The sequence below is a fragment of the Cervus canadensis genome, chromosome 33 (assembly GCF_019320065.1).
Source record: "Cervus canadensis isolate Bull #8, Minnesota chromosome 33, ASM1932006v1, whole genome shotgun sequence".
Lineage (NCBI taxonomy): Eukaryota > Metazoa > Chordata > Mammalia > Artiodactyla > Cervidae > Cervus > Cervus canadensis.
The window spans coordinates 8,677,495-8,702,327 of NC_057418.1; the positions used below are offsets into that span (position 1 = coordinate 8,677,495).

Sequence of the window (24,833 nt, forward strand, 5' to 3'; positions counted from 1 at the left end):
TAGCAAAGGATGCAGACACAGAACAAATAATAATGGTGCCTCATAAATCATGCTTAGGGTTTGAATTTCATCCTCAGCTAAGTAACTGGAAACTAGTGAAGAACTGTGAAATGGAGAAGTAACATGATGGTATTTGTGTGTCAGAGTGGAGAGGTTGACTGAAATACATATGTTAACTGTAAAAAGAGAAGAAACTCAAGAATCTGAGAATAAGGTATGACAGATTTAAGGTGATAAGGTAAGTGGGGAATAATGGCAAAATAAGAGAAATCTGAGATGATGTGTATTAACCGTGAGATAGAAAATTAAAGAACAAGATTCATTTTAGCTTTGGTGAATCTGAAGTGTTTGCAAGGCAGACAGGTGAAGAAGATGCATTCAAGGGGGCCCCAATCATACCAAATCCACGAGAATGGAGCCCTGGGAGCACACTCCCTGTGGAGATGCCCAGCAGCAGTCAGCAGATGTATCTGCAGGGTGAGAACAGGTTTGGGTGGAAGATTTGGGGTGCATCAAGATGTAGGAGATAGAAGAAATCATGGATGTTGGTCAAAAGAAGCGTGCAGAGTAAGAGAAGTGAAGTGACAGAACACAAGTTAAAGGACAGAGAAAGAGGAGGCCAGAGGCGATAGCGAGAGGTCAAACAGTGGAGCAGGAGAAAGTGGGTCACGGAAACCAAGGGGGAAAAGATTCAGGGTGGATGTGGCTAGCAGCCTCAGAGGAAATGCCAAATTCAAGTAAGATGGAAGTAAGACAGAACTGAAAAAGGCATACTGACGCTGGCAACCAAGGAGTCATTTGATAACCTCAGTGGGAACACTGAGGAGGCAATGCAGGCGGAAGCCAGGGAGCAGCCTGAAGAAAGAAGAGGGGGTAAAAAGTAGTCAGCAAAGGCTGTTAGTCAGAAAAAGAATTAAGCTCATCTTATTTTTTAAATAGATAATAGTAGCATTTTGAAAAGCATTACCATAATTTCTCTTCTACTAGAATGCTGGAAGATGATAATAATAAATTTCAATTTCACTGAATGATTTTTGTGAAGCACCTTCATTTATTCATTTATTAAACATTTATTAAGTATGTGTTATATGCCAACCACTGGGCTAGGTGCTGCAAATATTGAAATAGAAGTGACAGTACTTGCTCTCAAGGAGTTCATAATCTAAAGGAAATAAACAGCACAGAAACAAGTATAACACTGCATGAAAAATGCAACGAGAGCACACACAGAGACCACAGAGGAACACCTTAGGGTATGTGTGTGGACGACCTCACTTATCACCTCCAAACTGTCAATTTATAGCTGCTCAGTTCCGAATCTACTCTTTACTGCCCACTCTGTGGTAATGAAAATTTGGGGAATAGCTGCCATCTTTACCATCCTGATTATTCCAATATGTTAAGTACATTATATTCTTCTATTTATTAAGAACTTTTATTTCATTTCCATGTTATATTTTTTATGTAAGGCCTTGTAAACATTAAATTAGATGTATTCTTAGACATTTAATACAATACCTCCTCTAACACCTCTTCTAAGTTTGTCCTTCCTTGGGTTCACATCATCAGTCCTAGGGTCCCATATAGTCCCTGGTATCTTACAGTCACTCTTTTTTATCATATTAATAATTCTCTATATTAAACTTCCTATTTTACCTATGTGTCACATCTATTTCCTGACCAAAACTGCTACATATGGGTAGGAAATGAACAAGTGAAGAGAGAGAAGAGCACAAGATGGGTAGACACAGTGGCAATAAAAACCCTATATGATTAAGAAACACTGAATGATCCAGTTTGGCTGAAGGATACAGAAACTAAAGGAATCTAAAGGGAGAAAAAACAAAACTACAAGGCTAGAAAGATAAAAAACTAGTTTTTTTTTACCCTTGGAAGATGAGTAAGATATACAAGTGAAAGTGAAAGTCACTCAGTTGTGTCTGACTCTTTGCGACCCCATGGACTATACAATCCATGGAACTATCCAGGCCAGAATACTGGAGTGGGTAACCTTCCCCTTCTCCAGGGGATCTTCCCAAACCAGGGATCGAACCCAAGTCTCCCGCATCGCGGGCGGATTCTTTACCAGCTGAGCCACAAGGGAAGCCTAAGTAAGATATGAGGAAATGGTAAGTAAACTGAAGATTTTTCTGGGTGGGGGCATTAAGTAACTAGAATTATGTACCACTAGCATAAAGAAGGGAGAATCTGAAGACAACATCATAATTTCGTCCAACAACAGAGATCAAGAGAAAATGGAAAAGCAGGGGTCATACTGGAGAAGGCCAACAGAGGTAGCACTTACCTTTGAAAACATCAGATACACATAATCTAAAAGGCTTATCTATAGATCTTTGAGGAGGCTTGAAGGAATCTGGGAAAAAATGGTAAATATAGAAAGATTTAATTTAAAAGTAATTTTTGATTCATGTCCAATGAGTCCACTATACTCCTATGTCTCCTAGAAAATATTTTTAATACTAATAGCAAATTGACTGTGATTCATATAATACTTTGTAGTTTGTGAAATGTTTTCACACATTTCTTATTTAATTTCACAACAGTGTGTGAGGTAGGTGGAGTATGCATTAATTAAACAAGAAAAATTTGACACCAATTTGAATATTCATATAATTCTAAAACTGGTAATCTCATTCCTGAGTATAAACACTATCCATTTTCACATAAATCACTGTCCTCTATAAAGAACTCTAAATAATAATTACTATCAAGTTTATAAAGTATTAAAATTAATATGGCAGTAGTCTTACCAATTTGTTCTAATAAACATAGTCCTTTATACCATTTTGTAAGTTCACTTGATTGAGATCTTGTGATTAGATTTTCACCACTGAGACCACTTGTAGGGATAAAAGCTACATCACTTTCCTATAAAAAAGGATTGAACACATGAAACTCAAAACGTTGTTTACCTTTTTTTTTTCTTGCCTGTGCCTTAGGCATGTGGGATCTTAGTTTCACAACCAAGGATTGAACCCATGTCCCCTGCACTGGAAGCAAGGAGTTCTAACCACCATACAGCCAGAGAATTCCCAGTACAACATTATTTTTAAAAAGCTAAAAGGTTCACTATTACCATAACTGTATCAAGTTTGCAAAAGTAACAATGTACTTTTCAAAAAGTAACTTAAATCATAGAACTACTGCCCTGCTGTTATCTGATCCAACAGTTTCCAACCTTTTTTATTTTGTGGGAAACTTACAAGTCTGTTCCAAAACACTCACGCATTTTTAGCTAGTAACATAGGTATATTTCATACTTTTGCTGGAGGTATTTCTCTACTTGTTTCTACACTCCTCTGTGACCTCCCTAAACCAATACATCTAATAAGTGGAGAAAAAGTCTTCTACTTATACTAAATCCAAGCCAATTTATGCAATTTTCTAAAACAAAGTAATCCAAAGAACCTAAGATACATATAATACCAGGGATAAATAAAAACAAAAAGGATTAAACACACTGAACAAGACAAGAATATCAAAGTAGTTTTTTCTCTCATATCAGTAAGATGAGACTTAAGAAAAGTAACCAAATAAAATTATCTTACCTTAAAACCTGCTTGCTTAAGAAAGTGCCCAAGTTTTCCAGTAATCTCTTGAAACCTTTCTTGTTGCCAATTAACCTGAAAAAGATCCAATTTATTTTTAAAACTATGCAGAAGACCATGCTATATATAAAAAATTTTAATTTCTGAAATAAAATATAAATAATTAAAACTGTGAAATATAATTATAAAATCTATGAAAATATGAAATCTACTTAAAATTAAAGCTCAGAATGTCAGATCTTACTATTAAAATGATTGAAAAGTAGCTTTTCCTACAACAGAAAGCCTGGAAACAAACACCAAAACAGAATTTTTTGTGTATGCTAATTTTGTTTTTGTTGTTCAGCTGCTAAGTCATGTCCAACTCTGTAACCTATGGACTGTAGCCCAACAGGTTCCTCTGTCCATGAGATATTCTAGGCAAGAATACTGGAGTGGGCTACCTCTAAAAGTGAATTCAAATGTGAGGAGAAAAAGTGAGTTACTTATTAAATTTGTGCTTGGACCAATTGCTTGACCAAATGAAATAACATAAAATTACTGACACCTACTCAAGTCAACTAGATGTCTTAGTATATATACATATGTGATATGAATTCTAGGTAACTATTCCCATGCTATAGTATTCAGGGGTAAATGTAAAAATGACTATAACTTGTAAGTTACATGGAAAGTCGTGTCAAAATAAGATGGATTAATGGATGGACACAGGGGTAGACAGACAAAAATGAGATCAAGCAAGTGGAAGAATATTATGTAGGAGGTATATTCTGGGTGTCTACTGTAAAATTCTTCCAACTTTGCTTTATGTCTGAATATTTTCATACTAAAATGTTGGGGGAAAAATAAAAGGTATATGTAATGATGATACCATAAAAGAACTATGTAGAAAATTTAGGTGAATATGTATTTGATCCCAGGATAAGAAAATGCCTATGCATAAAGAAAGAAATTAAAAGGAAATAGTAATGTCTTTAATAAATAATGCTTACAAATCACTCAGTTTTAAAACTTTAAAAAAATCAAATTATACAAATTCAAAAAAATACAAGTGATAAATAAATACACAAAGAATGTGCGTCCATGTGTGTGGGCTAAGTCACTTCAGTCATATCCAGCTTTTTGCAACCATGAGGACTGTAGCCTGCCACGCTCCTCTGTCCACGGGATTCCCCAGCCAAGAAAACTGGAGTGGGCTGCCATGCCCTCCTCCAGGGGATCTTCCAGACCCAGGGATCAAACTCACATCTCCTATGTCTCCTGCATGGACAGGTGGGTTCTTTAGCACTAGCACCACCTGGGAAACCCTTCTGATCATGTACAACAAGACTTAAAAACATATATATCCTTAGGCCCAGAAATTTCCACAGAATAAACTATTTCTAAATACACGCACAAAACTGAAAACATTCAAAAGTAGGGAGCTGTCTGAATAAAGTATATCTTCAAAATATACTAGAATAAAGCTGTAAAAACCTCTTTACATAAAAAGTATTAGTCACTTAGAAACAAAAACAAGAATATTGCCAATTTTTTGAAAAAAGTAGATAATGAAGCAGACTAGAATCCAATGTTATAAAGAAAAAGATTTTTATGTGCAAAAATAAACTGAGTGGAAGTACAAAATGAAAAGTTAAAAATGTGCAGGAGGGGGAGGCTGGAAATATAGTTTATTTCAGGTTTTCCTCATAACAGAATAAATAAAGCATTTTCATTTATTTATTTATCTTAATTAATTTATTATTTATTTATCTTAAAAATGATTTTAAGATTTATAAGTTAATTCTGAAAGTAAAAATTTATCTTCTTGCTTAATACTACTAATACCTCATTTTAAAATCAGCATCATGTATTTATTCTTTAAAATATGACAACTGGGCTAAGAAAATGTATACCAGTCACACCTGAGGTCATCAACAAGGCAGAACATCATCTTAATCAGCATCTAAAATGAATACTCAAAACGCTTTTAAATACCTGATCCAAAAAAAAAAAAAATACCTGATCCATTTTATTGACGGCAACTGCGAGTTGGGTCACTCCAAGAGAACGAACCAAGAGGCCATGCTCTCGTGTTTGTCCCCCAGTCTCAAATCCAGCTTCAAACTCTCCCCTGCTGGCATCTACAACTAAAACAGCTACATCTGCCTAAAAAACGAAAAAAAAAAAAAAAACTAAGCTAGAAACAGTGTCACAGCATTTGAATTCAAAGGACAGACTACTGAAGTAATTGTGCAGCTCAGATTTTAAAGGAAGACTCTAACATGACATCAAACACAAGCAAATCAAAGGAGTCACACAGATGGATTAAAAACTTTAAAGAGAAGAAAGTACTAGCATGTGGTCAAAAAAATAATGACATAAAGAATAAAACCTTCCCATGTTTGATTACATAACAATTATGATAACTGGGCAAAGGAAGAAAAACATAAAATTAAAACCTAAGTAAACAGAGACAAATAATTGTGTTATGAACTCTCCATATTTTCTAATAATCATCTATTACAGAAGAAATCAGTGTTCCATATGTCTAATGCTATTTTCAATGTTTTAATTATTTAGAGTTATTATCTTTGAATTTTTTTTTCAGTACCCTTATTAAGAATCATGTACATTTAATTCCATTAAGACCACAGGGGGAAAACTCCCAAGGTTCCCTATTTCTGCATAAATAAGCTCTTTAAAAAGATACAGGACTCGAATACTAATATAAATGTAACAAAAAGGCTTATATTGAAATATTCACTCCAATTTATTAATAAATGAAATACAAAGTTATGCCTCATCAAGCCCCTACCATTATTTTTACTAAAGAAACTTGTGGCTTTTATACATTTACTACTTTGTAATAAATTACAATTCTAAGGTTTTATACAGTACCAATAAATAGACAATGAAAAATACAATATTTCTCTATTTTTTTCAAATTTTTTAAAAGGTTAGAACTTTAGTATTTCAAGTTATAATCCTAGAATTATAACCTCAGCATCAGGAAATTTTATTTACATTCACTGTACTTTGGTTAAGGAAATATCTGGTACCTGGGCTGCTCCTGTAATCATATTTGGAATGAAATCCTTATGGCCTGGAGCATCCATTAATGTAATAACTTTCGTTTTGGTCTCAAACTTTGTCATACCAACATCCATTGTTACCCCCCTTAAAGAAAACATAAAATGGTTAGAACAACTATAGAAATAATCAAGCTTTAGAGATTAAGTTACTTAATAATATAGGAAAAATAACAGTCTAAATTCTTAAGTTATAGTGAGAATTCTATTATACAATCTGTTATTTTGAATAATTAGGTTATCTGGAATTTCTGCTGGTATGGCTTCAAAACAAGGTTGTAGACACAACAAGAGCTTAATCAAAATGATTGATGTTTCCCATTTTCTTTTTTTTTTTTTCCCCAGTAAGAAGCAGTATAAATTGCGAAGGAAGAAAGAAATATAGGGACATCTCTGGAGTGGGAAACAAATACTGCACATGAGAAAAGATAAAAATGAAGAATGAGGTACTATCAAGAGGAACTTTTCCTTATCTTCTTACATTTATGTTTCAGTAATTATAGAAATAAACTTGTGAAACTTTCATTTGCAAGGTTGGTCAGCATGTTACACATTTATCAAACGAGACATAACAAAGGAGATGCACAATTTCTTAAAAATTGAGAGAGACAAAGAGAGACAAAGAGATTTTGCATCCCATGTAATCTTCTTGGAGTCCAACACAGTACTCTTCTTAGCCACAAAAACAGTCAGATTATAAGAAAGTCCAGGAGTGTCTAAAAAAGTAGCAAGTCTTTCTAAACTTGAGGAGTTTAGAAAGTGAAAACAAGCGGGCAATAAATTAGGTAATTATTCATTCTGGTTTGCCCTGAAAAATCCAGAATAAGGAATGAGCACTCTTTTACTAGCAGTATCCCAACAATTATGCTGGTAAATTACATGTTCATCTTAGCAGTAAAGTAACTGTGGGTCTTCTTCGTCACATTATTCTAGTTTAATCTGAAACCATGGGCCATTTAAGCTTGTAAAAACGATACTTAATTTTCTTTAATAATCTCCAAATAATTATCTGAGAATAGTGATGAACCAAGACTGAGCCTAAGCTCCTCCTTGGATCACTTTGACCATATGCTTTGGACCTATCTTTACTCTGCATGTGTAACCAAAAAAATATGAAAATGTCACTCAGGCTACTACTAATTTCTGTTCAACACATGAGTCAACTTGTTTGTTGACTGTGTCTCATAAAAACATAGTAAAGAAAGTATAAAGATGAATTAAATCTTGTAATTGAATTTACTAGTCATTTTGATTTCAGACAAAAGATAGTATACTACAAAAAGTTACTTTTCCTTTATAAACTGATATTATAATAATTCTACATATATATATAGGATATATATATTTAACACTATATATACTAATTTTAAATTAAGAGTCTTTCTCATAATGTTAATTCAAAATCAAGACAATTTGACATATACTCAGGGAAGTGACAAGCAAAACTTCTCCCACAGAATAATTAACTAAGAGATTTTACTGCCTTTTTCTGTATGTGTTTTTCTTTCAGTTTTTTTATAAACATACTTTCAAACTATTTCCATAGAATTTAAAGGAGTAAAACATTGTATGTTGTAGTCTACTACAACCAAAACTGCAATAAAAATACTTCCCTGATAACTGAAAGTTTTCTAAAAATAGTATCTAAAATATTTCATGATTTGTTTCATGCACATTCAACACATATTACACAATCATTTAAAAAACTATATGCAATTTCAGAATGAAAATTTTATATATAATGACTACCTTTCCCTTTCTTCACCAGTCTCGTCCAAGACCCATGCATATGCAAACGAAGCTTTGCCAGCCTTTTTAGACTCTTGTTCATACTTATGCATAGTTCTTTTGTTTACGTCACCCAGAAGATAAAGCAAATGTCCCATCAGAGTACTCTTCCCAGCATCAACATGACCTAAGGAAAATTGATTCAATTTAAAAATAGGTACATTTTCCAGATGTTGTTCACATTGAGGCATAGCATGAATTTGTAATTCAATAGTTTAGAGCAATAAACACCAATTTTTATCAAATAATAGTTTGCCAATAAGTTGTTTAAATGGAGGAAAAAGAGCATATCTCTTTAGAGGGGAGAAAGTTTTCTTGATTTCTGGAAATCAAAGTGATCAACAAGACATGCCATTTTCCAATATTCACAAAATGAAAGGCCACAACCAAGTCTAATGACCTCTTTGGCAACTTGGCATTATTTCACCCCAAGTGACCTTGACAACTCAACATTACGGTACCATGCCCTCTTGCTTCATGTCTATTACACCCACACAGAAACTCAGAGTGGAGTGTATTCCCATGCTGCCACTAGACAGTTACTGGGCTGAAGCAGTTGACTGACAATCCAGAGGAACAAAAGGCATTACCAATGACCACTAGGTTGAGCAGCTGCTTTCCTCCTTGCCGCTTCTCCAGTTCCGCTTTGATATCTATTTGTTGCCTCAGCTTGCTAGACTTTTTCACTGGTGTTGGTGTTGAACTCTGCTCTTCTGATGCTTGAATGGTGTAGGATGGAAGAGCTGATTTAGAAGCACTCTCAAGTACATCAGAAGAAACAAGGTTGGTATCTTCACTAGAGTGTCCTTTTTGAGGTGTGTGGAAACTATGACCATTTTCTTCAGCAGTTACTCTACAGAAGGCAGAGACAGGAATAAAGAATATTTAAACCAGGTCTGGCGACCACCCTTGAAGAACTGCTGCTTTCCCAGAGGTGCTGGGATATTTCTTGGGAGTGTTAGCAGAGAAGCCAAGTAGTGAAGTCACATGCCGACATAGAGAATAATCCGAGATCAAGTCCTGAGCCTTTGGAGTGGGAGCACTGATTCCAAGACCCTAGACTACCAGAGAACTAACCCTAGGGAGTATCAAATAGTGAGAACTCACAAAAAGGAAACCACTTGAATACAAGACCCGGTATCACCCAACCACCAGTAGCACCTTGAAATCATTCCACCTACGATCAGGAACAAGACAAGGGTGTCCACTTTTGCCACTATATTCAACATAGTTCTGGAAGTACTAGCTATAGCAATCAGAGAAGAAAAAGAAATAAAAGGAATCCAGATTGAGAAAGAAGAAGTAAAGCTTTCACTGTTGGCAGATGACATGATACTGTACATGGAAAACCCTAAAGATAGTATCAGAAAATTACTAGAGCTAATCAGTGAATTTAGCAAAGCTGCAGGATACAAAATCAATACACAGAAATCACTTGCATGTCTATATACTAACAATGAAAACTCAGAAAGAGAAATTAAGGAATCAATCCCATTCATCACTGCAACAAAAAGAATTAAATATCTAGGAATAAACTTACCTAAGGAGACAAAAGAACTGTACACAGAAAATTATAAGACACTGATGAAAGAAATCAAAGGTGACATAAACAGATGGAGAGATATTCCATGTTCCTGGGTAGGAAGAATCAATATTGTGAAAATGACTATACTACCAAACGCAATCTACAGATTCAATGCGATCCCTATCAAATTACCAACGGCATTTTTTCACAGAACTAGAACTAAAAATTTCACAATTCATATGGAAATACAAAAGACCCCAAACAGCCAAAGCAGTCTTGAGAAAGAAGAATGGAGCTGGAGGAAGCAACCTTCCTGACTTCAGATTATACACAAAGCTACAGTCATCAGGACAGTATGGTGCTGGCACAGAAACAGAAATACTGACCAATGAAACAAGACAGAAAACACAGAAATAAACCCAGGCACCTATGGGTACCTTATTTTTGACAAAGGAGGCAAGAGTATTAAATGGGGCAAAGACAGACTCTTCAATAAATGGTGCTGGGAAAACTGGACAAATACATGTAAAAGAATGAAATTAGAACACTTCCTAACACCATACACAAAGATAAACGCAATGGATGAAAAGACCTAAATGTAAGACCAGAAACTATAAAACTCTTAGAGGAAAACACAGGAAGAACACTCGATGACACAAATCAAAGTAAGATCCTCTCTGACCCACCTCCTAGAGTAACGGAAGTAAAAACAAAAGTAAATAAGTGGGACCTGATTAAACTTACAAGCACAGCAAAGGAAACTATAAGCAAGATGAAAAGACAACCCTCAGAATGGGAGAAAATTAATAGCAAATGAAACAACTGACAAAGGATTCATTTCCAAAATATACAAGTAGCTCATACAACTCAATGCCAAAAAAACAAACAATCCAATCAAAAAGTGGGGAAAAGACCTAAACAGACATTTCTCCAAAGAAGACATAAAGATGGCCAACAAACACATAAAAAGATGCTCAACATTGCTCATTATTAGAGAAATGCAAATCAAAACCACAATGAGATAACACTTCACACTGGTCAGAATGGCCATCATCAAAAAGCCTACAAACAATAAACGCTGGAGAGGGTGTGGAGAAAAGGGACTGCTCTTGCACTGGTGGGAATGTAAAGTGATACAGCCATTATGGAAGATGGTATGGAGATTCCTTTAAAAACTAGGAATAAAACCACCATATGACCCAGCAATCCCACTCCTAGGCATATACCCTGAGAAAACCAGGGTTGAAAAAGACACATGTATCCCACTGTTCATTGCAGCACTATTTACAATAGTTAGAAGATGGAAGCAATCTAGATGTCTACTGACAGATGAATGGATAAAGAAGTTGTGGTACACAATGTAATATTACTCAGTCATAAAAAAGGAACACATTTCAGTCAGTTCTGATGAGGTGGATGAACCTAAAACCTGTTATACAAGTGAAGTGAGTCAGAAAGAAAGATAAATATATTCTAAAGCACATATATGGAATCTAGAAAAATGGTACTGAAGAATTTATTTACAGGGCAGCAATGGAGAAACAGACATAGAGAACAGACTTATGGACATGGGGAGAGGGGAGCAGATGGTGAGATGTATGTAAAGAGTAACATGGAAATTTACATTACCATATGTGAAATACAGAGCCAACGGGAATTTGCTGTTATGGCTCAGGAAACTCAAACGGGGGCTGTTTCAACCTAGAGGGGTGGGATGGGGAGGGAGATTCAAAAGCGAGGGGATATATATATATGTATACCTATGACTGATTCATGTTGAGATTTGACAGAAAACAAAATTCTGTAAAGCAATTATCCTTCAATAAAAAAATAAATTAAAAAAAAAGAATATTTAAACCAATTTGACTGACATCCTATAATGTCAGAAGGGCAGAGACATCTCTTTATATTCCTTACATCTGCAGACCAAAAAATAATCTCCGCTACGTGGCTAGAGTCTGTTAAGGTGGAAATGATAAGCAGTTAGACCCAAACCACACAAATACAGACTTAGAAGATTCCAGGAGAAAAACAGACTACTAAAAACTAAGATAAGAAGAAAATATCCCATAAAGTAACTGAAACTCAGTGTCTAAGCCCATAGCTCAGCCATACAGTCCTATCAAAACAGGTGGCATAAAGGAGATATTTTGTAAAAATTGGTACCAAACGTGTTCCAGCAGATAAATTCGTATTAAAAAAAAAAAACAATAGCTTTATCAGTTTTTAATCCCTAACTCATTCCTTCAACAGCACAGAGACTCACAATCTTCTTTTGCTCAAACACTGTCCTTGAAGGAAGTATCTCTAAATGTCTACATTTTTATTACTTTTGGCAAAGGGGTTTTAATTCATTAATTCAATAATACTTGATTCACTAAAAACTGTAACATACACTAGTCACTGATGCTGAGAAGAAAAGATATAGAAACAAAAAAGTTATCAATTGATCCCAAAAGTTTACAGTCTAGTAAGGAACTCAGATATCAGATACGTAAAATAGAAATAAGACCACCTGGCTTATTTCCTCCTTGACAATGACAGTGCCTCCAAAAGTAAACACTGCTCTTACTGAGTTCTTCATTAGCTCCTTGACTGTCCTCCATGGAAATCATACCAGTGCTATCCTGTGGATAGCTATGAAAGATGTAATGTAATCAAACAGACTTATGAAGTGCTTTACCTTTCCTTCAATGACACAAATAAAGACTTAGGACAAAGAACAGGTTAAATTTCAAGTTATTAGAATGAAACCAATTAGACCCATCTTAATGTGGAGCTGGCAGAGAAGAATTACATATAGAAAGAAGTTCACAAAGATCACTTAAGGATTGTACTGTGATGGAGATGTGTACGAACAGCAAATCTCTTTTCTTCCTGCCCTGCATAACAAAAAGAGATTCACTGTTCTCTCTCTCAGTATTTTTTAAATGCCCAACACTGATTCTCATCCCATGCCTCAGGAAAGAATCACATTAGTTATATTTTCAACTTCATTAAAAGCCTCTTATCCACTCCTGTTTTATTTTGCTTTAGCAAATCTCCACTAACTTGAGCGGTCACTGCTTAGACAGATTAGCTTCACCTCGAACTACAGGGAAAAAATTTAAGTATGTGGAAACTGTTCCCACTCTTAAAAGAGTCCAACAAACCAAGCTAAGTAAATCAAATTTAAACTGAAATTTTCAAACATTTATTTGAATGTCCACAACTAGTTCTCTAAAACAAAAACATGACAACTCTGTATTTAGAGGAGTAAAGAAAAAAAAAAAAAAAAAAACCCTACAAATTACTGTCAAAGTACTCAAGCAGAATAACTAGTCACAAACTCTGGTTCTGATCAGGCCTGGGAAAAATCACACTCTCTGGCTTCAAATCTTTCTGTTTTTAGTGAGACTTTTCTTCAAAGGAAAACTCATGGTAACTCCAACACAGAAAACAGACAGAAGCAGAACAGCTCTGATCTGACACAGTGGGCTGAGGGCTGAAGCTGGGCTCACCCACAAAGTAGGCAGCCCTCCTCAGGATAGGAAGAGCACCAGAAACGCGGTCTGTCTTGATTATCTCATTTACGGTTCAGCAACATGGAAGATTTGCTTTTCTCTAACTCTTACAACATTTCTTCAATTTTAGGAAAACTGCATTTTAATTCACTAACCCATGCAGTGTTACAGCAAAGCGCCAATGTAGCTAGAAAGCATTCTAGGTAAGTCTGTACTGAGTAAAAACTTCTGCATATTATAAAGTAAAAGTTACTGTATTAAGATTTTGAAAAATCTCTTAAGATGAGGTAAAGTAACTATTACGAGTTCAGAGCTATAATTACTGACTGAAAGAAAGAATGGAAGAATAAGCTTGTGAATATTTTTTAAGGTGCTTTAACACATAATTGTTTAACCTTATCTATTACTATAAAATGACTGATCTGCTTTTTTAAACCATCTTTCCAAAATTGACAATATTTCCACATTTCGAGAGGCTTCATGTTTCTTTGTGAGTTCTTTAAATGATACTGAAAAGTTAATAATTTAGATTGAAGAGGTTAACCACAGAGTTATTTGTTCTCTACACAACGTTCTAATGATTTTTACTCACTGCATTTTCGAGAGAGGTATTTACTATCTTTACTAATAGTGAAGAAATAGTTGGCTCTTTCACTTTATTCTAAGAAATGCATTACCCTTTTTTTTTAATAAGCAGTCACTGGGAATCACATTATATAGAAACCTATGATGCTGAAATCTTGACTCAAAAGTGTTTAATTATATTTCTCTGTGCTTTCTTGAGACTAAATAAAAACAACAGCCTAAGTATTATCCTTACTATACATTTCCCAAAAAATCCTATAAAAGTATTTGATGTAAATATAGCTTGGTCCTTGAGCAATATTTATGCATTTCTAAGTATTTTCCATCTGTACCTGTAGACCTTTCACATTCTGATGACTTCTCCTACAGAGCCACATCAAAATACTAGCTCACAGGTCTGCTTTTTACTATTTCCAGGTGTTTTTTTTTTTTTTTTTTAATGTATTTCCCCAAGGATTCTGATCAATAAATACTTAAACAACTATTCTATGAAAAGAAAATAGTGATTAATATTAATGGTCCCTGTCCTCATGAAGCATATAGTCTTATAAATTCTGAAAAGCTTGCATTATACTTGTAAAGTATAAAGGTAGTATTCTAAGAATTACTACTTGAATTGAGCATTTTTTCTTGATCATTAATTACTATATTAATAATTTCAATTAATAATAATTTAACAATAATTTTAATTAATTATTGAGTATTACTGTTATAAATACTTACAAACATAACTACGTATTTACTTCTGATATATAGTACCCCATGGGCTGTAATATATAAACAAATATACATAGACAAGTCTAGAATCAAGCCCATTTTCTCATTCTCTTTTCTTTGTACTAGGCTCATTTGCATGTTGCTTTCTAAGCCTCTAAAACCTTTTGCATAAGATTTTAAAATCCTTAGAACAAGGAACTGCATATTTTATTTATTTTTTCCTTGCTCAATGGAAATAATTCCATAATAGGATTAAATGGCACTCAAGACATGAGAATAAAAAGGTATTTATGATTCCAACAACCCAAGCCTAATTCAGAGAGAAAAGACATACACTAAGCTTTTTGTTACTGAATCAGGATGCAAAATTATTTTAATGGGCTAAAGTTACTCAAACTAAAAATTAACTTTTTCATTCATCCATTCATTCAACTAACATATACTGAATGCCTACTATGTCCTAGATATAGAGTTCTTTCCCTCACTAAATTTGAGATCGGATGAATAAATCTGGCTTCTATAAAATAAAAAATAAAAATAAATAAAATGAACGAAATAATCATTAACATCTGTCCCAACAGACACTCATGGATATTTCTATTAGTTTACATTAAGAAATACTGTAAAGGAGAAAAAAATGGCTGCTGAGGTTGTATTTCCTGAAATTGAAAAAAATATATATTGTTCATATCTGATAAGTGTTTCTTGTCTAACTGGTAGACAAAACATATATAATTAAAGTTATGACTCCGCTGTTATGTCTCAAGCAACCCACTTTCCTCATCTATAGAAACTCTTGAGAGAATTCTAAAGATTGTGAAAAGAAAGAATAAATGAGTAATAGCTAAGTATGACTTATTATCATTTCTCATTAGATATCTGTGAGTCTAGGTATGCTTTATATTTTGTCTTTGTTATACTGATCCATTTTATTCAGTATCAAAGTCTAAAAGAGTTTAAAGGTAATAGCAAAATATTTAATTAATGATTGAATGATTCACCAGCTACATTTAATTCGCAAACACTGCTTGTTTATGCCATCTAGTGGCATAAGGACGCCCTACCTCGCAGTGCTTGATTTCACAAAATCATAGGCTTTTGACAGTAAAGAAGCTATACTTTATTTGTATGAGGAAATTGACAATGAGGTAGATTAACACACATAGATAAGTTTAGAATCAAGCCTAATTTCTCATCCCCTTTTCTTTGTATTATGCCATACTGAGGACCTATTGTACTTCAATGATTATATTATGCAAAATTGAAATAGATTCTTACAGTCTAACAAGGAGACAACACTAATTTCAAAAAAAAGGAGGAAGAGTTAAAAACCTTACCTGGGCACTTCAAATCCCATAGTTTGCTTCTTTCCAGATACAGTCATCTTAGTAACTTTTGGCACAATTTCAGATTCACTTTGAGATGACTGGGAATCTATTGATTTTTCTAATTAAAGAGTAAAATATAAAAAGCACATTAATTCAAGTTGATTCCTAGAAACATTATATTTTAAATACATATTATGACAATTTTCACAGAACCACATCTTTAAACATGTTTTTTTCTCTAAAAAAATTCAGTGAAATATTAAAATGCTGAAAGAAATTCTTCTGTCACCCTGTTCTGGGAAATCCCCTCCTGTCAGGACTCTTCTATGCTTAACCCTCCACCAACCACCAAATCTCTTCCTAATTCTGAACTGACTCTGAAGTTTCAATATTAAGAGGTCACAAGGTGGTTTCTGCACTGAGCCTCGTTCTGACATTATACCTAGACCCTCTCTCTCTCTCTCCTACCACGCCCTTTCACAACACTAAAATTGTTCAGTCAGTTAGCAGATGGTTAAACTATTTTTAATCATGATACCTACAAACTGATGAGCAAGTTGAGAGTCTGCTGAATTGTACTAGACACTGCATATATTTTACTTGGACATAATACTAGACTTAGTAAGATACTTCATTTGTTGTTCAGTCACTCAGTCGTGTCCCACTCTTTGCGACCCCATGGACTGCAGCACACAAGTATAGATACTTGATATCTATATAAAATATGGGCAAAGAGGTCAAAATTGAAAAATTAAGAACATGAAGGAAGATAAAATTATGAGCTAGGTCAAAGTAAGACTTTTATGCATTTGAACCTTTAAAAAATACACACACACACACACACACACACACATATATATATTTAATTCATGGAATTCTTTAGAATGAACTTTTATTATTTTCAGTAAGAGTACCATCAGGATTTTGTCCACATAAAACTATGGAAACTGCACTGCTGCACTGGTAAGTGTATATACAGAAATTATGTTTAAAAATTAGAAAAGGCAAATTAATGTATATAATTCATTCAAAACATTTGTTATCTGCCTACTGTATGCCAAGCATTATGCTGGAAATAAAATGTTGAACAAGAACAGACATAATCCTTGTACTGAGAAAGTCTAGTGGAGAATAGGTACTAACTGATCACAAAAATATAAGTAAAATTAAAACTGTCACTAGTGTTATAATCCATATATGATTTGGTGACAAGGGACATGAAAACAAGAGTTAAGATGCAAAACAAATGAATAGGAATAAACTGCAAAGAAGAGCATTTCAAACAGAGAGAGTGAAAGTGGAGGAGAGAGGGAGCAGAGTTAAATGAAGCTGAAGGAGGAGGCGATGGTCGGGCAATGAAGGACCTTTAAGTCACAGCAAAGAACCCAATGTTCGTTCTAACACAACTGGAAGCCCAGAAAATGATGTAAGAACATGAGGGGGAAGGGAACTAGAGGAAAAGATAAAATAAATGGTCACTCTCAAAGAAGAAGTCTGGGCTGGAGTATTTATTTGTGACTCATCGGCACATAATCAGTTGCTGAAGGCACTGACATAAGTGAGATCACGGCAGAGAACACTGAGGAAGAAAACAAGTGGTCTGAGGACAAAGCCTTGGAAGAAACGCAACCTTTAATCATTAAGACAGAGGACAGTAAGAAAGAGGACAAGGCCTGCAAAAAGGTGAGAGAGGAAGGCTGGGGGTGAATGGTGCCCAAAGCTAAGGGGATTTAGCATCACCAGAGTCTGAGGCTGCTGTTCAAGCAAGTGAGACGAACAAAATCATTCACCAGTGATGCGAGCCCTTTAGATAAAGGTCATTAGTAGAGTTAGCAAGAATCACTTGAGAGACATGAGGGGAGGAAATGTTAAAACGGGTTAAAAAGAAAATGAAGTTGAGAAAACAGAAGTAGCTGCAAGTGCATGTCCACTATCTCTTACGCATGATTCCAAAGTCCAAAAGCTCTAAAAACAAAATCAAGGTTTTTTTAACCTCATTTGGAAGTAAAACCTGACCTGGACTGAAGTGAAGCTTTTTGCAGCCCTTACTTCACTTAAAGTGAAAAGCCACACATTCCAGTGCAGAAATAACAATGTGATGATCATAGGGTGCTGCCCCAAATCCCATCAGGGATATCACACTACAGGTGTTAATGCTTTCTGAAATCCAAAAACTTCTGATTTCTGAGTCAAATCTGGTCCCAAGGGCTTAGATAAGCAATTGTGTAGATATACAGACCAATGACTCTTTAAAAAAAATCTGACTGGAAATGGGGGGAACGTGGTAGAATGGTAGCAAAAATGTTATATGGGATCATCTGGTGAAGAAAGTAAAATTGAGAAGGCCTGGTTCAAAGTATCAGGAAGAAACAAGATCATCTCAGGTGTTTTAGAATTTCTGACAATGCAGAAAGGGATGGGCCATAAAGCACAGGTAGAAACTGAACTAAAATAGGAGAAAGGCACTTTTACTACAATAGAAACCAGACTGGTATGTTGAGAAGCTGCTATTGCTGCTGCTGCTAAGTCGTTTCAGTCGTGTCCGACTCTGTGCGACCCCTTAGACGGCAGCCCACCAGGCTCCGCTGTCCCTAGGATTCTCCAGGCAAGAATACTGGAGTGGGCTGCCATTGCCTTCTCCAGTGCATGAAAGTGAAAAGTGAAAGTGAAGTCGCTCAGTCGTGTCCGACTCTTCACGACCCCATGGACTGCAGCCCACCAGGCTCCTCTGCCCATGGGATTTTCCAGGCAAGAATACCCAATGGAGTGGGTTGCCATTGCCTTCATGTTGAGAAGCTAGAAGATGAAAACTCCTAATAGCTAGTTCCTATTTTCTCCATAACATAGCAACCAGTTAACTGGTGAAACTGAGGGTGACTGAAAAAAGTTAAAAGACTGGTGAAGCAAATGAGGCTTTCAATAATTTTTGCACAAGAAATGAGTTGAACACACACCAAAATAGGGGAACTGTTGGATAGTACTGACATTTACAGTATTTAAGATTGAGATTTGCCCATTTAAGATTTGCAATAATGAACGTGCAGTGGAATCAATCTGCCTGTCCATATGACTTTTTCTAGCAATGTTCAGTCATTCAGGAACAGGTACAGAGAAGATACTGACTGCATCATTCAGAGGTAGGTTTCTACTCAACAGATACAAAAAACGGGCAAAGAAATAAAGATGGTTGAAGGTAACGGCAACAAAAAAGGGGAGTTATTGAAATTATAAATCACGAACTCTAAGCTGGATTAAACAAATGATAAAGGAAGAGTGCTGATGCACTGAAAGTTGGGGTCCAAAGGTCAAGAAAAGTCCATGACGTAAGAAATACAATGAAGTGGTTGTAGTCATAATGGGACAAGTGATTTCATGATTTGAGGGGAGAGGAAGTTGAAGGGAGGGAATTCATCAGTGAATTGCTGATGAAAGGTGAAGGTCACTGGAAATGAGCTGGTCAAGGAATTGCCAAGTTCAGAGCACTGGACTTGTTTTCCCACATGAATGCACAAGCTATGATCATGAAGAGCTCACAGCACAGAAGAAAACTGTAAGTCAGCTGCCAAAGTCTTAGTGCTCAAGGAACAGTGATTGTGAGGTTGTTCAGGAAAGGACAGCAGTGAAGATGAACTAAAGGCTGGTTAGGGAAAAGACAAAGAGGCTTCAAAGGAGCCAAGATTTAAGTGGGAAAAGAGAGCGAAGGGATATGGTTGGAAATGGCAGAAAAGAAAATAAAGTTGACTTTCTAGACCTTGGAGTTTGAGAGGATATACACGAACTAAGCAAGGAAGTGGAAAAAACACTAAGAAAACAGGTTGAGAATTCTGAAGGGGTTTGATTTCCATGATAAAAGCAGTTTCAAAATTCTAGCAAACGTAGGAAGGGGTGAGTGAATGAAAAGGGAGGAGACTGAGAACATGATGAGGATGATGATGATGGGGGGGAGGGTGGATGAGGGAGTGCTGTGTGTAGGTGGGGAGAACACCCTGACTGATACAGACGCATGGCAGGTTTTGGACTCTGTCAAAATAGAGGGAAAGGCTCAGCATAAAAACGTCTCAATCCAAGTAATACAAGGTTAATTCCCACTTCTCCTGCCTTTTATTCCCCCCCCACCAATTATAAAATACTTATTAAGGTATACTTTAGGGAATATAGTGAATATAAAACTTAAGATAATTAAAGCTAATTTTAATACCTTCTATTTTGTGTGTAAAAAACCCCTTGACTCATTTATACATTTAGTACATTGAAATACTTTAATGGTGAGTTTCATAAAAATTAGTTGGGTCATAAAATGAAATAAAAGGTCTTTAAGCATAAAGAAAAGTCACAATATGAATTCATACTATTTCTGGCTGTGCTTAGTCACTCAGTTGTGTCCAACTCTTTGTGACCCCATGGACTGTAGCCCGCCAGACTCTTCTATCCATGGGGATTCTCCAGGTAAGAATACTTGAGTGGGTTGCCATGCCTTCCTCCGGGGGATCTTCCAAACCCAGGGATCAAACCCAGGTCTCCTGCATTGCACATAGATTCTTTACCATCTGAGCCACCAGGGCTGTTTCTGGGGATGCAGTAAATCTTTTTCATTTCTGGTGATTTCTATCTACAGGATATCACACCTCAAACCAAAGATGCAGTATTTCAAAAATTTGGTTATACAAATGAAAGCCTTATTTAGAAAAAAAAAAAAAAAAGAATCTGAATATCAACCATTAAAGCAATGGTTCATAAATCTTCTTATTTCAGTCAGACACCCCTTTGAAAAAGCTATTGAGAATAATGGGACACTTTTGACAGAAAAATACACAGCACACAAAATTCTGCATGCTATTTCAGCAGGTTCAGTAATTCCAACCCTAGAACTCTCCCCTTGAGAGAGAACCTTGCTTCAGCCTATTTTGGAAATACACTAATTCAATTTGATGTTATCCGCAGTCAACAAAAGCATATGCTCAATACATTTTCTATTAAGCTGTTATTAATAGCAGTGTGATGTGGTTCCATTTATCCAACCACATTACACAGTTCCCTTCATAACTAGCATCAAACTGATGACAAGTAAAATCTACTGACACAGGTCAGAAATGAACTAATAACTAAAATAACCAGTCATGGATCAATAAGAGATACATATATCCATCACATAAAAATGTAAAATGTTTACTGTATTCCCTCATCTTCTCAAACCAACTAGAAATTCATTTTCTGTATAACAACCTCAAGAAATTGAGCATTACATTTTCAAGAAGTCCCAAAGTAATGGCAGTATGGAATGAGTCCTGGATGGAAAAAAGGAGCTTGGACTCCGTACTGCTCTACCACGAATTAAGTGTTGTCTACCTTACAGCTTAAAGTTTGTTTAATTTCACTAGCTTCAGTTTTCCCATCTACACAATGAAGTAAATTAAAAGGTTTCTAGTTCTGTGAATGCGTCTATCATTCCCAAACCATTAAGATATCCCTTAAATCAAACAGCCCCTTAGAAGGTAAAGAAAAATGTACCACTCCAAAGAAAAATTATCAAAGTCCTCCCCCAAGTCATGTAAAACCCACCCACCAAATCATGCTCACAAAAAGAAACATATTCTGAAGAGTCATATATTAGTGATTAGTGTTTGGTCTCTAGCAGGATGAAGAACTGACCACCTTTTAGATTCTTCTTTTCAATGAAAATAACAGCTATCCAGTTAATCAAGTCCAACCAGCTTGTTACATAAACCAAAAAAAAAAAAGTCCCCCAAACAAAAACAAGGAACAAAGAAGTGACCACCTTAGTCGCAGGGTCTGTACTGAATCAGCCCGCCTACTTGTCCAGTTCACCTCTATCTCTAAAGCAAAGCCGCCTTCTTTGCTAGTGGTTACCTAGTTCCTAGTGGTTACCCCTTGCTGGGCTGCTTCCTCCAGAACTGCTTCCACTTCCTTCCTGGGGGCTAAAATCTAAGTAGCAGAAACCATTTAGATCTGTCTCTTGAACATGCAATTACCCAGGTCTCTCATCCTGAAGACGTATATTCAATGTATACTCCTTCCTAAAGGATTCAAAGCTAAATCTCCCTAGCTCTCCACAACTGTAACAGACTTGCTAAACTTAATGAAACTTGCCATTTACATATCCACAAAATTACCCTCTTCTGATTCATCCCTTTGGTCTTTAAAACACAATCAGTACTAGAATGCTACAGCTCTCTGAGGGCAGGAACTGCCTCGTACACCTGTCCACACAGAGCCCAGCACAGACACAGGGCTCTGCTCACAACTAGCATTCAAGAAAGAGTTGAATGATAAAGCCTTGAGGGTTTAAAATGTCAAACCATGAGTTCATCCCTGTTGCTTCTGCAAGTTATCTTAGTTCTCTTCTTCAGGCAATAACCTCAGTTTACTTTCTACCTACCTATTGCACTTACTACCAGCCACCTCCAAATGCTTAGAGACCTGGGCTCCAGAAGCCAGTCTGACTCTTGCTATGGGTACTCAGGTAGGCTCTTCTGCCAGGGGTTGCATATGCTCTTTTACCTTCACAACAACCACGCAAAGTGAGTATAATTATTCCTACTTTAGAGAAACTAAGGTTCAAAACAGTTGCTTTGTCAGAATTATACAACCTTGGGCAGTGACACAGCTAGATTTTAAAAAAAAAAAAAAGATATGCATCACATGGTGATTAAAGAGCTTCTACACTATTCTGAGACAATTATAAAAGCTGTGGAGATTAAGCTGTAGAAGCGATAAGCAACAGAATTCTAAGTATGCATCTGAGTAATTAGGAACAACTTCTAACAAATGAAATGAGATTTGACCTGAACCTGGAAAACAACATGAGAAAAGTCATTTTTAAGTGTTAATGGAGCAAAAGTTCTGAAAAAGAATGGGCAGCGACAAAAGACATTTTTAAAGACTATGTAACACTGAAGCTTTGAAGGAAAGCATTCTTTAAAAAAATAATCTTTCATAGATGTATTTTCAAGGGCTATTTTCTCATTCAATAAGTAGAGTAAAACAAATAATATTAAATATACTAAGTTAGGGAGGATAATTACTGTTTAAAATGGGAAAAGCTAAATTAAGAGGAGGTAAAACAAAAACCATAAAAACTTATATGTAATAATGATTTCTCCATAAAATATGCTGCCATCTCTCTTCTGTTTATAATTCCTTAACTTTTCCCTAGCCATTAATAAAGCATCCACTTCTTCATTCCTAGGATGCTTTAAACTCTATAGGTATCTTCCACCTTGCAGTAATCAATTCTAGTATGTCTAGAAATCTAAGTCTCTGCCACCAGAAAATTCATGAACTTGAGCCTAGACTGAGTCATCAAATACTCCAAAGACTGAGTTTATCCCATGGGCAAAATAAGGATATCACTACCTAAACCCTCTACCTGACAACAATTTTATAATAAATATTGTATTTGTAAAAGCACACCAACTATTTTAAAATACTGTCAACTAAAAAAAAAAATTGTCAGATCTTATTCTTTGGAATTATCTCATCATTGTTCATAGAACATCCTTGCCAGAATTCGTGGTCAATACATATTTACTGTCAAGTATCTTTAGCTTCACTGGATACTGCTGTACCCATTAACCTCTCTTATTTTTTTAAGTGATTTTAGCCAATTACAGGATCAAAAAGTGCTGGAATAAATATATAACTAGTCATAAACAGGAACACAAAATTTATATCTCAACTTGGCTTAAACCTAGTGTGTTTTTTAAATTTGCTTAAGTGTCTTTCCAGGTGGTGCCGTTGGTAAAGAACCCACCTGCCAATGCAGGAGACAGAAGAGACCTGGGTTCAATCCCTGGGTCAGGACGATCCCCTGGAGGATTACATGGCAACTGACTCCAGTATTCTTGCCTCGAGAATCCCATGGACAGAGGAGCCTGAATGGCTACAGACACGACTGAAGTGATGTAGCACATGGCATATACAAGTAAGTCTAAAGAGTACATTAAAAAAAATGAGATGGTATTACAAAATCCAATGGGACTACTGTGGGGGAAAACATGCTAAGCTAATGTTCACCTGAAAGAGTAATGTGAGAGAATGACCAATAAAATTTTTAAACTTAAGGATAATGATAGTTGACTGGAACTACCAGATATCAATCATAAAGCTGAAATAATTTAAATGTGGTAATGGCACAAAAACAGCCTGACGAATTAGAATAGAGCATCTGCAAATGAACCAATAGGAATATATTTATGTTTGAGATACATAAAAATAAGAATTAAATGTATGGAAAAGTACATATGAATATATAGGTTACAAGGGGCTTCCCTCATGGCTCAGCAGTGAAGAATCCGGCTGCCAATGCAGGAGACACGGGTTCGATCCTGGGTCAGTAAGATCCCCTGAAGAAGGAAATGGAAACACGCTCCAGCATTTTTGCCTGGAAAAATCCCATGGATAGTGGAGACTGGTGGACTATAGTCCATGGGGTCCCAAGTCGGACATGACTTAAGTGACTCAACAACAAAAATACAGGTTATACACAGTCTTCTAAAAAAGTAGGAATTCAACATGTGCAAAGAAATGTCTCAAACCAGCAGGGAAAGAATGGGTCATATTCAATATTGTATTGGGAATACTGGCTATTCATTTGGGGAAAAGACCCTATCATAGGTTTACAGTGTATCATATATAAATTCCTTAATGACTAAAGATATGAACATAAAGAAAACATAAAAATATATTTAATTTTCAGGTAAGGAAGACTGACAAATTTTACATAAAAA

General features: G+C 35.6%; 1 protein-coding gene across 1 annotated transcript in view; it reads right to left on the minus strand.

The window, feature by feature from the left end:
* The window catches only part of HBS1L (HBS1 like translational GTPase), an 81,160-nt gene that overhangs the window by 13,850 nt on the left and 42,477 nt on the right, over positions 1–24,833 (minus strand). Inside the window, exons 5-12 of the mRNA XM_043456768.1 lie at positions 16,096–16,204; positions 9,019–9,281; positions 8,390–8,555; positions 6,611–6,728; positions 5,571–5,717; positions 3,570–3,644; positions 2,772–2,889; positions 2,306–2,374 (exon numbers count right to left, since the gene is read on the minus strand). Coding sequence (XP_043312703.1) covers positions 2,306–2,374; positions 2,772–2,889; positions 3,570–3,644; positions 5,571–5,717; positions 6,611–6,728; positions 8,390–8,555; positions 9,019–9,281; positions 16,096–16,204 — 1,065 coding nt within the window. The remainder of the gene's footprint in view (positions 1–2,305; positions 2,375–2,771; positions 2,890–3,569; positions 3,645–5,570; positions 5,718–6,610; positions 6,729–8,389; positions 8,556–9,018; positions 9,282–16,095; positions 16,205–24,833) is intronic.